The sequence below is a fragment of the Corythoichthys intestinalis genome, chromosome 3, assembly GCF_030265065.1.
Source record: "Corythoichthys intestinalis isolate RoL2023-P3 chromosome 3, ASM3026506v1, whole genome shotgun sequence".
Lineage (NCBI taxonomy): Eukaryota > Metazoa > Chordata > Actinopteri > Syngnathiformes > Syngnathidae > Corythoichthys > Corythoichthys intestinalis.
The window spans coordinates 59817063-59831900 of NC_080397.1; the positions used below are offsets into that span (position 1 = coordinate 59817063).

General features: G+C 40.0%; 1 protein-coding gene across 4 annotated transcripts in view; it reads left to right on the forward strand.

The window, feature by feature from the left end:
* Positions 1 to 1676: 1676 nt before the first annotated feature.
* Positions 1677 to 14838, forward strand: part of emid1 (EMI domain containing 1) — a 184793-nt gene continuing 171631 nt past the window's right edge. For all 4 annotated transcript variants that reach the window (XM_057831311.1, XM_057831312.1, XM_057831313.1 and 1 more), the window contains exon 1: positions 1677 to 2105. In XM_057831311.1, the coding sequence (XP_057687294.1) occupies positions 1939 to 2105 (167 nt within the window). In that variant the 5' untranslated portion in view covers positions 1677 to 1938. The remainder of the gene's footprint in view (positions 2106 to 14838) is intronic.

Sequence of the window (14838 nt, forward strand, 5' to 3'; positions counted from 1 at the left end):
CAGATGAAACCAAAATTGAACTTTTTGGCCACAATGCAAAACGATATGTTTGGCGTAAAAGCAACACAGCTCATCACCCTGAACACACCATCCCCACTGTCAAACATGGTGGTGGCAGCATCGTGGTTTGGGCCTGCTTTTCTTCAGCAGGGACAGGGAAGATGGTTAAAATTGACGGGAAGATGGATGCAGCCAAATACAGGAACATTCTGGAAGAAAACCTGTTGGTATCTGCACAAGACCTGAGACTGGGACGGAGATTTATCTTCCAACAGGACAATGATCCAAAACATAAAGCCAAATCTACAATGGAATGGTTCAAAAATAAACGTATCCAGGTGTTAGAATGGCCAAGTCAAAGTCCAGACCTGAATCCAATCGAGAATCTGTGGAAAGAGCTGAAGACTGCTGTTCAAAAACACTCTCCATCCAACCTCACTGAGCTCGAGCTGTTTTGCAAGGAAGAATGGGCAAGAATGTCAGTCTCTCGATGTGCAAAACTGATAGAAACATACCCCAAGCGACTTGCAGCTGTAATTGGAGCAAAAGGTGGAGCTACAAAGTATTAACGCAAGGGGGCCGAATAATATTGCACGCCCCACTTTTCAGTTTTTTATTTGTTAAAAAAGTTTAAATTATCCAATAAATGTTGTTCCACTTCACGATTGTGTCCCACTTGTTGATGATTCTTGACAAAAAATTAAAATTTTATATCTTTATGTTTGAAGCCTGAAATGTGGCGAAAGGTTGCAAGTTCAAGGGGGCCAAATACTTTTGCAAGGCACTGTAAATCAATTGGTGCCACTACTCACAGTAATGGTTGCACTTCCCATCATCCATTTGGGCAGAACAGTTGAATGGCTACAGTATCATTTACTGAAAGCTCAACAAATACACTAGATGGCAATATTTAGTCACAATATACAAAGTCACATTTATCCTTTAAGAATTACAAGTCTTTCTATCCGTGGATCCCTCTCACTGAAAGAATGTTAATAATGTAAATGCCATCTTGAGGATTTATTGTCATAATAAACAAATACATTACTTATGTACTGTATGTTGAATGTATAAATTTATCTGAGTTTTATTCATTTTTTTGTTGTTGCATTGCCAAAATGCATATGATCGGGAAAAATTATCGGGAATGATTGGAATTGAATCGGGAGCAAAAAAAAAAAAAAAAAAAAAAACAATCGTATCGGGAAATATCGGGATCGGCAGATACTCAAACTCAAACGATCGGATTGGGAGCAAAAAAACATGATCGGAACAACCCTACTAATAAGTATTTTAGTCCAAAAGACTAAGACTAAAACGAAAAATTAAAATAGCGGCCAAAAAATAACACTGGTACCTTATTCTACAATTTAAGGGCCATATTGCACAATTTGTTATTTATCAAAATCGTATTGATTTCTAAATGTTTTTATTTACTTAATGTTGACCCTTTTGGGGCCATTGCCAACTAATGGAATTTAGAATCCAGCTCTTGTCGTGGATCTCATAAAGTGTACCTACATGAAGTGGCCACTGCTCTTGCCTTGAGCATGCATTGTCCTCTGAAAGAGAGACATAGAAACGGGGCAGGGTAAAAGGAGCAAGTAGGCTGTGCTTTAAAGAGAGCAGAGGAACCTATAAAAAGTGCTTTCATCCCCGCTGTTGTTCCAGCTCCATGTGCGCAGTCCCACCGAGGAGAACAATTAACGCACGCACGTTTACGTCAACATGTCCGCGCTGAGTGATTAAATCACCATGCCACAACGCTTTTAAGGCTTCTCAGCACACCAAAATAATCATTTATGCTCCTTATCTAGGATGCGCGCGTCTTCTTGAACCGCCTATTTTTGATACATTTCTCCTTTAATTTTTCCGAGCTGGCTTTCTCTGGCTCATTTAAGCGTTCGTGGCTTCTCTAGTGCGTTTGATGCCACGGCAATGGGACTTTGCCAAGGAGAGAACGTGTCCGCGCGTTGCCAAAAAAGTTTGCCGTGGATCGTGCTGGTGCTCTGGCTGTGCGCGCCCGCTGACGGGACCTGGAAGACTGGACTTTACAAAACCAGAGAGCAAGCTGCAGCCTCTCATACCTCCATCTATCAAAAGAGGTAGGTGGAAACATCTTTTATGAACTGTTCTCTTTCTGAGCGTTGGGAGATTCCCATTAGGCTATTTAAAGAACATTCTTTGTGTGTCGATGCTCCTTTGCCCTCCATCCATCTACGAGATTCATTGTGATCTTGACACTTGGTTTCCCTTTTCCTGCGCATGGGTGCGCTCATCCTAAAGTTGTCCCACCCTCGTGGGAGAAACCCCTAGTAGTTTTTAAGTCTTTATTTTAGGGCTGTCAAACGATAAAAAAATTTAATCGGGTTAATTACAGCTTAAAAATTAATTAATCGTAATAAATCGCAGTTCAAACCATCTATAAAATATGTCATATTTTTCTGTAAATTATTGTTGGAATGGAAAGATAAGACACACGATGGAAAATACGGTACATAAGTACTGTATTTGTTGATTATAACAATAAATCAACAAGATGGCATTAACATTATTAATATTCTGTTAAAGCGATCCATGGATAGAAAGACTTGTAGTTAGGGTTGTTCCGATCATGTTTTTTTGCTCCCGATCCGATCCTGATCGTTTTTCCGATCCCGATATTTCCCGATCCGATTGCTTTTTTTTTTGTTTTTTTTGCTCCCGATTCAATTCCAATCATTCCCGATAATTTTTCCCGATCATATACATTTTGGCAACGCATTAAGAAAAAAATGAATAAAACTTGGACGAATATATACATTCAACATACAGTACATATGTACTGTATTTGTTTATTATGACAATAAATCCTCAATATGGCATTTACATTATTAACATTCTTTCTGTGAGAGGGATCCACGGATAGAAAGACTTGTAATTCTTAAAGGATAAATGTGACTTTGTATATTGTGACTAAATATTGCCATCTAGTGTATTTGTTGAGCTTTCAGTAAATGATACTGTAGCCATTTAACTGTTCTGCCCAAATGGATGATGGGAAGTGCAACCATGACTGTGCGTAGGGCTACCAATTGATATATCTTCTCTGCGTTGGGAAAGAACATAGGGTGTTAAGGAAAAGATCAATCATTACACATTTCCCCACATTGCTTCCCACAATATTGCTAATTGTTAAGGGAGGGATTTGAAGGCTTTAGCCAATTAAAAAGAGGCTCCAAAGGTCTATCAAAATTCTCTCTACTCATTAGACGCTGCCTTTTAGCGCTAGCTATAGGTAAAACGGCGTCTTTATAGATTGAACGCTACAATATGGGTCGTGCAGCGCATGCGTTAATTACTTAACGTGATTAATTGAAAAAAAATTCATGACGGCCGTTAACGCAATAAATTTGATGGCCCTACTTTAAGCCAAAACTACTCTGGATGTGTGTAAGACATTTCGTCTGTAATGTTAAATACAATTAGAAAACGATTTAAATTTAAAAAAAAAAAAGTATTAAAAAAAGGCATGTCCAATATTTTTTGCCGATTCCGATACTTTGAAAATGACGTGATCGGCCGATCGATTGGGACATCTTTATTATATACTGTATAGGAAAGTAAATTACATGCAATGACACTTTGCGGCCACCGGGGGGGCCAGGCCCCCTCTGAAAATCCGCTTATGATTCAGAGTCAGTGGTCGCAACAATGGACCGTTAATAAAAAGTTGGCACTTCAGACTTTTAACCCTTAATGTATCATACAGGGGCGTCGCTAGAACTGCAATACTCGGGCACTGACGAGCAATTTTTTAAACAAGAAAACCGTAGAAAAATGCTTGTCTTTATTAAATGCTTCATTGAGTGAGTCCACTCAAATCCGCTCAAGCTGCTCATTGACAATGAGTTGCCACAGCATATGTTTAACAAGCTAAACGATGATTGACGCATGCGGCGCTTTGAAGTTTGGGCTTCCAAGCATCTCTGGCTAGATCAAATCTTAACGTCTGTCAATCATCGTTATTTATAATAAGCAACTCCATTGCACTGTCTGACCAAGAAAAGCCGCTTGAGTGAGAGTGAGACTACGTTATCGGATCGGGACAGCTCATCTGTATTTATTTATTTACTTTTTTAATTGAAAAAAATCCCCGATGGACTGAGGGCGCGAAGTTTGAAGCGCAAAGTCTCCTTCACCTCTTCCTGCACTTTGCTGTTTCTCTGTCTTGACAGAAATGGGGCTATGTCACTACATCATGATGTGATTATTGTTGTGACATCCTATTGGTCCAAAATATGGACTGGATATCTGCATCTGTCCCTGGCAGGCAATGAGTTCATGACAATTCCATTTTGAAAGGTTGGCTCCCCTGCCACTATGCTTTAGATTCAAAATCCTGATTGTTAATTCATTTCAGTACTCACTCATTATGTATTTATAAAACCTGGGGTTTGTTGGGAAGAGACTGGTTGCCTAAGGCTTCACATTGGTTTTTGCAAAGTCGTGCTCATTCATTCATTCATCTTCTGAACCGCATATCCTCACAAGGGTTGCTGGGGCGGTGCTTATTGTTTGTTCATTCAAAAAAAAACCTCCACACAAAGGTCAACTTTTACAACTGAATTCTCCTTCATACTTGAGTTCAGAACGGTCCCACATCAATTTTTATTTTATTGGTCTATTTAAGGAGAAACAGTCCTTTTTTCATTGTGATGCTTACGTTTGTTGTAATAAGCGTGAGTATTCATTTTCTTTTCCTTGTAGGGAGGTCATACAGGCACACGGAGGGCACACACACACTACTGAGGCTCATTTTGACTTGTTTAAAGGACATTACATCAAATTTGGATCAGCCTGTAGTGTGTTTTTCCACTTTCATTTTGAGTATAACTCAGAATCCAGAGCTACAGCGGGGCAAATAAGTATTTAGTCAACCACTAATTGTGCAAGTTCTCCCACTTGAAAATATTAGAGAGGCCTGTAATTGTCAACATGGGTAAACCTCAACCATGAGAGACAGAATGTGAAAAAAAAACAGAAAATCACATTGTTTGGTTTTTAAAGAATTTATTTGCAAATCATGGTGGAAAATAAGTATTTGGTCAATACCAAAAGTTCATCTCAATACTTTGTTATGTAACCTTATTGGCAACAACGGAGCCCAAACGTTTTCTCGAACTCTTCACAAGCTTTTCACACACTGTTGCTGGTATTTTGGCCCATTCCTCCGTGCAGATCTCCTCTAGAGCGGTGATGTTTTGGGGCTGTTGTTAGGCAACACTGACTTTCAACTTAAAGGGGAAAAGATATCGTCATCGCACACACCATATAATTGTCTGCATTAGTCTAACACATATATAGTCTAACACATACAAATGGTACAGGTTGGCACCGTCTAACTGTTTGCATTACTCTAACACACGTAATATAATTAATCAGGAAATAGTATCAGTTTCATATTTACGGTAGGACTACACTACTAATATAAAATAAATAGCACACCATAGTTTAATGAGAAGAAATAGAAGAGATACACAATGCTGTCTTATCACAAGATTGACGCACCAACTCGTGCAACCAGCTCTCCCAGCAAACTCCAAGGACAAAGCGCTTTTTCCTAAAACAAGTACAACCAGCCCGGACAGCAAAGTTGATAGCGGGCATCCCAATCCGCGCATGAACCTTAGCTGCCCAAAACCGGCCACAGAGGGGATGACCCAAAAGCAACGCCCAGAAACGCCTTCGACAAGGCCCGCCTCAGCAAAGACTTTAAAAAGACTGGACACTGAGATAAGACAGATTTTTTCTGCTCGGAAACATGTAGCGTTGTTTTGGATCCAGAATGGTCCCTCCGTCGTCTGTTTTTGCCTTGTTTTTACCATTGTTGACGAATAAATTGTCAACCTGTTTTCGGTGAGTGTTCTTCAAGCTTTTGAAACATGGAGTCAGTACAAAGGGTTAAAATAAGAGGACGCGCGAGATTCGGCCTTCCCGGCGGGCGCACGCAGGGCAGCGTCGGCCGAGCGGCACTTGTTTTGGTTGGTGCTGTCCGCGGGTGCGTCTGGGCCGGGGGGGACGAATTTCAACAAGCTCCCTCCACAGATTTTCTATGGGGTTAAGATCTGGAGACTGGCTAGGCCACTCCAGGACCTTGAAATGCTTCTTACGAAGCCACTCCTTTGTTGCCCTGGCTGTGTGTTTGGGATCATTGTCATGCTGAAAGACCCAGCCACGTCTCATCTTCAATGCCCTTGCTGATGGAAGGAGATTTTCACTCAAAATCTCTCGATACATGGCCCCATTCATTCTTTCCTTTACACCAGACATGTCCAAAGTCCGGTCCGGGGGCCAAATGCGGCCCGTGGTCAAATTTCATCCGGCCCCCAGCCTCTGTCCTAAAATCAATAACGTCTGGCCCGCGTACAGACTTAATAAATTGGTCAGCAGTACTGCTACCAGCATATGAAGTAGCTTACACATGAAATGCTGCTCCTCATTTACCCACTAAAAGGCAGCAGCACTTTAACCCTTTATTGCCAAATGTATCACATTTGATACACCTAAAATTTCATGATTTTCAGACTAATTTAGAATTTTGATATTTCTTTTTGGAAAAAAAATGATGGATGCAAGTCAACACATGCATCTGCAGGTTCCATAAGAAAAAAACATGATTTAGCATGGGTTATAGATATTAGAGCATTTATTACACATATTCATTTGGACTTTTCTATTCACAAATTTGAAAAAAAGGTTTCATTAGGACCTTATTTTTCAAATTTTGGAATTCTCTGATAATTGCTTCATGTTGCAGGTATTTAAGGGCTAAGCAACATTACTCCGTGTGACCCTCTACTTCCAATTTTCTAAAATAGCGACAATCAACAAAAATTAGTTGACTGTGACGGCCGACGCTTCAAGGATAGGTGGAAATTGGAATATTTCTTCACTAAAATACACAACAAATGTGTCTTGCCTCATTTGCAAGGAGACAGTCGCTGTTTTTAAAGAGTTCAATGTGAAATATTACCAAACAAGACACGCTGACATGTACGACAAGATTACAGGGAAGATACGCAGCGATAAATTTAAGCAACTTGAAGCTAGTTTAATTTCACAGCAGTAGTATTTCGCAAGAGCCCGAGAGTCGAAAGAGAACGCCGCAAAGGCTAGTTGCGAGATTGTTGAAATTATTCATTAAAAAATTAAGCAAATGTGACACACTGAATGGCTTGCTAAATTTTGCTTAAATATATTGTTCTACGTAACGGACGTCAGCCAAGGTCGGCCCCCCACATTTTTACCACGCCAAATCTGGCCCCCTTTGCAAAATGTTTGGACACCCCTGGTTTAGATACTTTTTCAGACTACTGTGATTAAAATATTTCATTTATTTCATATCTACAATGTGTTACTTAAGTGTTCCCTTTATTTTTTTTTTTTTGAACAGTATATATCAACAAGTTTTATTTCTCTTCTTGGACATTCACATAAGGTGGTCCAAATGCACCTGAACATGTGTGTGTTTAGTCAGATAAGGTTTGTAAACCCTGGGGGGCTTCAACGTTGTAGTATAACACTGAGGCCCACTCTTCTGGGCATGTCCAGGTGGCTTTCATGGTTCCCAGCCCCTGTTGAAATGGCCTTCTTCCCTACTTGGCTTCCTTGTCATTCATGGCCTCAGGTTTGTGGACATATTTACTAAACACAAGCATCTGGGACTTGCTTGCATCTGGGCTCACTTTCTTTCCCTGGAAGTTGAGAAGTTTACAGTTGCTCTATAAGTGGTAGATAGCTTTTGCTGGACGGGAGCCGCTGCAGCGTCTACAGAGGTCGGGGGGATTTAAGGCGTCATGGGATCAAGCTGAGAGTTGGAGCTTGGAAGGTTTATCATGTGTAAACAGTCACACACAATGACATTTTCAGGGGCTAATTCCTCTGTTGCATTTTTAGGGGAACAGGTAGTCATCGGGTTACGACGGAATTGTCTGCAGTCATTTTTTTGTTTGTTTTTAAGCTGTGTAAACAGTGCCTTATTGTATCACACACAGTGTTGTCAGTAACGCGTTAGTTAGTAACAGTGTATACAGTGGGGAGAACAAGTATTTGATACACTGCCAATGGGTTTTCCCATTGGCAGTGTATCAAATACCCACTGTATGCGTGTTGCACATTTATGCCGTGAGGTGATGTGTTCGTTTAGCATCTGTGGGATGTGTTGTAAATCCGATTGAGTGTAAAGTGCTTGGTTGCCGCCACGTTTTGTGGCCAAATTGACCGCGTGTGTGCAGGGCAATTTGGGGGCCCTATGCAAAATAATGCCAAGGGGCCCATATTTTTGGCACACCATTTCGTCACAGTGGACTGTGAAACCCATACATGCAATCCAACCCATACGTCCATATTTTGTATATTAATTAGATTTTGTTGCACTGCATACTTCAAACTTCTCACCCCAAATGATTGTCAGTACTTACAGTAGATAGCGCCAAACCTTTTTCTAAAAGAGGAAAAGAAAAAAGTTAAGGAAGAACTTTTATTTTTTTAAGCTTGAAATTAAGTATCAAAACTCACAAAAGTCAACTAAAGCAAACTGTAGTAAACAAAATAAAATATAAATTAAACAATTAACAGATTGGGGGCCCCCTAGTGGTCAGGGGTCCTAAGCAGCTGCATAGTCTGCGTATAGGCTGGGCCGGCCTTGCGTGTGTGTTGAGAGGAGTACATCCGGGTTGTGGACGCGCATCCGCGCCCGCCACCACCTTTGCAATTTTGTGCAGTCAGTTTGCATTGTTTTACATTGGCACTGATATGCTGTTAACCATAACCCGAAATTCAGAAGTTTTGACATTAGGCTTAATCTTAGAGTTAGCGGGGTTTAATTGGTCGGTGGAGTTGATTTCAACAAATTCCAAGCAGTTTGTCAGAAATTTGTTAGTTTCAGGACTCCGGAGTGGCTAAGCAAGCGCGAAATTCTGATATTCCCCTTTAAATTCAATCATCGGAAAGTCAATTACATGTGATGACATTTTTCTGTTGTCATTCTTATGTTGAGGCGGCAAAGGGAGAAAAATGGGTAAAAAGTAACTAATAGATTACTTTTAAAGTAACTTAGTTACTTTGATAATGAAGTAATCAGTAAAGTCACTAGATTACTTTTTTGAGGCGTAATCAGTTATTAAATTACTTTTTCAAGTAATCTGTGACAACACTGATCACACAGTATCTTATTTTTAACTTTATTATCATGACATGTTCTGTACTCACTAAATGTGAAGTTGTTCATCTTGACAGACAGCAAACAAGGCAATTGTGGTTTTCGAAGCTTTTTCCTTCCTTCACTTTTGACAATGTGTAAAGCTGTAGCACTTATGTTCAAAACGACACACATTTTAACAATAAAACACCTAACACTAAACAACTGGTGCTGAAACGTCCATCTCGTCTGATCGAAATGTAAATTTAGTAGACAGTGGCGGATTTGGCAATTTTGGGGCCTAAGGCGAACATATCCAGGGGCCCTCTTCATGGGTCAGGGATTAAAAAGGTGAGAAGAGTGTGGAGGAAATATGTTCCGGTACACTAGGGCTGTCCTAAACGACAAATTTTCTCCTGATTAGTCAGCCGACTAGTTTTACGATTAGTCGACTAATCTAATAATTTTCTTTCTTTTTTTTTTTTTTACTAATTTAGCAATGAAATTTTTGTTGACGCTTATTAATTCACAAAAGGCAGAAAACACAGACAAGACTGAAAAAGCAGTTTCTGCTCTTGCACTCCTCTTTAAAAGAAACTGCTGTATTTTAAGCCAAAACAACTGTTGCGTTTGATAGAACAATATGTCTATATGCTGCCATAGCAGATTCATGGCGAATGAAGCCCCCGAACTATTTATAATATGTCTGTTTTACCCTGAAAACCCCCGTTTACAGACGTTGCGCAACCGCTTTTGTTTCAACCCAGCCATAAAACGATGGTAGTTATTATATTTATTATTCAAAATGTCTGTCGTTTTTATCTTAGAATCATTAATTGATGTCTCATATTTCGTTTAAAACAAAAAATGACTTTAAAAAATTATTCACTCACATGTTTTAAACTTTTAAACAAATGATGTCATAATGAAAAAAAATGGCGTCTGTAAAAAAGTCACGGGTATCTACCCCATAACTATCGCTTAATTGTATTTTTTTTTGTTACTGTCGCATTTTGTCCGATATGTTAGATGATAAATAATCAATCGAAATAAAGAAAAATTGAAAAAAATGTTTAAAAGGGTAAATATATGAAAAAGAACATCTCAACCACTCCTTGATGTCTGCGATTTCTGCATCGCGACTCTTGTTGTATTACCATGCTCCACCCATAAAATTCCCCAAAAATCTAGCTGTGGCCATTCACAGCTGTATCTTGACACTCAGTGATACATGCTACATGGAATTTTTGGATCGAAACAATGTAAGTACGCGATAATATCTCGTTAAAGTCATGGCGTCTGTAATTCGGTTCTCGCGTGCTCTCACCTCCAGATAGGGTTTTGCTGTTTAAAAAACATATTAAAAAAAAAAAAATGCCCTGCTGTTCAAAAATTTTCTTCCCCCAGAAAATTGAGATTTTAAGCCTTCCATTGATGTATCACACATGCATATCGGACAATTTTGAAAGTTGGCCAAATTGGGGGTCTCAGAGCGGAACTTCAAGTTAGTCACCTGCGTGTTTTCTGCCAAAACTATTTTGGAACACTTAAATTCTTTATTAAAATACAAATAATCATGTAAATAACAATAATTAATCACAAATAAAAAATGAGGTTAAATGCTGATACCATTTACTAGTGCAAAAGAATGGAAAGTAAACATTCAGGACACTGACTTTGCCTTTCCAAAATTATTCAAAACAATTCTTAAAAAAAATATATATATAGCATTATCATTATAGTATACCACTATATATAATAGTAGTATAATAATTATAATAATTATTCATTACCAATCAGATTTGTCATAAAGAGTATCATTTGAAAGCTATTCTTAGTGTAGAATCTGTATTCTGTAGTATTTACTCTACATCTTATAATATTAATTCTGAAGTATGTGGGATTAACTCCGGAAATCGTTATTTATATGACGAACATGACGTGCTTTTATTATGAAATGTTCACCGGAGGTACGTTCGTTAAACCGCTAACCGAAAGCTTTACACGCCGTAAAAAACATTCGTCGTCATTGCTTGTGGTGTCACTAATAGATTGAAAGTTTTTTTTCGTTAGCAAATGCCGTTTACCAGCTGTTGAGTGTTATTGTATGACTGATTGGAACTGTACTGCATTGTTTCGCCACAGGGTGTGCTGTCGTGTATTTTATGTTCGGTGTGAAGAAGAAAGTTAAAAGAGGCATTAGCGGCCTGTTCTCAATGTCTCCCTCACTGAACTTTGGATCTCATGGAGAGCACGTTCGCTCATGTGTTTGAAATAAACGATAGCAAACGTGCAAAGTAGCGTGAAAAAGGCGGGAAAGCTAAGTGAAGCTAACGAACAGCTAAGCGGAGCTAAGCGATGCTAAACGGAGCTAAGCGAAGCTAAACGGCGCTAAATGAAGCTAAGTGACTGATACTCAGTTCGTCGTCATGGAACAGTCCATTGTACACAGTGTGTGTGTGGGGGAGAGATAATATAAATGCAGCATCCAAATGGCTTTCTTTTTTGTTTTGTGATTTGTTTGTTTGGTATGCTGACATAATTATACATGACGAATAGTTGGGGGTGCTGCTGGCTCTGGTGGCCCAAGCCCTTGCTCGTTGGGGCAAGGGCAGCTGGTTGTGGGCCCACTACTGGTTGAGGGCCTAAGGCGATTGCCTACTTCGCCTGAATAGTAGATCCGCCTATGGTTATACATGTATAGGTTTATTAATATCTATCCCCGCGTACACCGACCCCCCCTGTAGCCCTGACCCCCATTCACCCAATCCGTTTGGTTTTATTAATGTCCCATCCCCAGCAAAAACTGTACATGCAGGTTATGCTGTTATCGCATCCCAACCAATGCTGAGACCAAACCTACGCTGTTGCTTATACGGGTAAAACATTTGTCATTCAAAACTGAGGTTTTTTTCTTTTTTTACATGGAGCTCCTTTAAATTATATTATGTTATGTTTTGGTCTGGTTAGTCCATTGTCTGGACAATGAAATTCAAACATTCTCATTTTAGCCGAGGAATGCATTCCCACCCCAGCATTACTCAAATGAAAGAGGATTAACGCTACTTGAGTAATTTCTCAACTGGTGCGGTCGCTCTGTAGCTGAGCCGGTATAGCATTCATACACCCAACTACCAAGCTCAGTCCTCTGAAGGGGGGTGTAGAGGCTTTATTTGCTGCCTTGCCATTTCTTTATCTTCCCCTTGAGCAGTTGTCATGGTCTGACAGGCCGTCTGAGCCCTATGGCCGCCTCATCCATCTTAACCACGTCCACATCGCTTCAAGTATGGGAATACAGATGACTGGGATTCCAGTGGCTCAGATCCATGTGGGTTAAAAAAGGAGTTCACTCAATCAATTTCAGAGAGCATTCTCAGAAGAGTGTTGTTAATAATCCTGCCAAATTGGAATGATTAAAGTGAACTTCGGACTTAAAGACTTGTAGGCTCTAATAAGCCACAATTTTTCCCTTTTACTAAAATATATGATTAGAAACACATATATTATTGCCATTGATTTAAACATTTTAATATTTATTACATGTTTTGACCTACGGAGGGCGCCGTGTTTTACGCACGCAATGCACGCTGGAGGTGATGATGCGGTTGGGCTGGACTGGGAGAATAGCTGTGCTAGCTAGCAAGCTATGACCACTGCAATGTTTTTTGCACGTTCTGCTACTGGTCAAATTTTTTTGTTGCGGAGCTGTGGGATGACTTCCCAACGTTGTACCCGCATCCAATTCCAACTCATCAGCAGTGTCTTTAAACCAATCCTAGGCGGCTTGCCGACAATTGACTCGCTGCCATTTGACTGTTTGTATATCCTTTCGTTGCTCGTTGCATCATTGCCTTGTTTTTTTTTGTTTGTCTGCCTCTCACCGCGGTTTTCCTTTGATTTTTTAATTTTTTTATTTTATTGATCCCGACCTACAATGGGGCAAATAAGTATTTAGTCAACCACTTGGTGGTCGCTTGATGTAAAGAAATCAACTGTGGGAGCAATTATTGGAAAATGGAAGACATACAAGACCACTCATAATCTCCCTTGATCTGGGGCCCTATGCAAGATCTTACCCTGTAGCGTCAATATGTTAACAAGAACGGTGAGCAAAAATCCCAGAACCACACGGGGGGACCTAATGAATGACCTACAGAGAGCTGGGACCACAGTAACAAAGGCTACTATCAGTAACACAATGCGCCGCCAAGGACTCAAATCCTGCACTGCCAGACGTGTCCCCCTGCTGAAGCCATAACACGTCCAGGCCCGTCTGTGGTTCGCTAGAGAGCATTTGGATGATCCAGAAGAGGACTGGGAGAATGTGTTATGGTCAGATGAAACCAAAACAGAACTTTTTGGTAGAAACACAGGTTCTCGTGTTTGGAGGAGAAAGAATACTGAATTGGATCCGAAGAACACCATACACACTGTGAAACATGGGGGTGGAAACATCATGCTTTGGGGCTGTTTTTCTGCAAAGGAACCAGGACGACTGATCTGTGTAATGGAAAGTATGAATGGGGCCATGTATTGAGATATTTTGAGTGAAAATCTCCTTCCATCAGCAAGGGCATTGAAGATGAGACGTGGCTGGGTCTTCCAGCATGACAATGATCCCAAACACACAGCCAGGGCAACAAAGGAGTGGCTTTGTAAGAAGCATTTCAAGGTCTTGGAGTGGCCTAGCCAGTCTCCAGATCTCAACCCCATAGAAAATCTGTGGAGGGAGTTGAAAGTCCGTGTTGCCCAACGACAGCCCCAAAACATCACTGCTCTAGAGGAGATCTGCATGGAGGAATGGGCCAAAATACCAGCAACAGTGTGTGAAAAGCTTGTGAAGAGCACAAACGAGAAAAACGTTTGGCCTCTGTTATTGCCAACAAACGGTAAATAACAAAGTATTGAGATGAACTTTTGGTATTGACCAAATACTTATTTTCAACCAAAATACTTATTTTCCACCATGATTTGCAAATAAATTCTTTAAAAACCAAACAATGTGATTTTCAGTCCCCCCCCCCCCACACACACACACATTCCGTCTCTCATGGTTGAGGTTTATTCATTTTGACAATTACAGGCCTCTCTAATATTTTCAAGTGGGAGAACTTGCACAATTAGTGGTTGACTAAATACTTATTTGCCCCTCTGTATGTGCTTGATATGCTTCAAAACAGTTGCTCTGATAAAAAGTGAAAATGAAACGCCATTATGTTAAAGAGCACAGCTCTTTTGAAGATAAGTTTCCTCCTAAATCAGAATTGAAAGGGCAAGAAATTAACAGGTTGAAGCAGTCATATCAAGAGTCAAGCAAGATTATTGTTAATCTATGACACAACAACAAATTGCAACGGAGTACTCACTCAGAGTGTCGTGGGTGTTGGCCAAACATAAGAAGCCATTCTCTGATGGAGAAATAATAAAAGAGTGTATGACTGAAGGGATGGCAGCAACGTTAGAAGGAAAAGAAAAAGAGGAAATGACAACAAAAATCAAACAAATTTCACTCTCAGATTCATCAACCACAAGCCGGACTGAAGTAATGGCTGATGATGTGAGTAAAAAACTTTGTGACCCCCAAATGCCATTTCTCTCATTGAGCAGTGTTTGACAGCTAAAGTTACTGTCAATAATTATTATGTTTGCACCTTAAT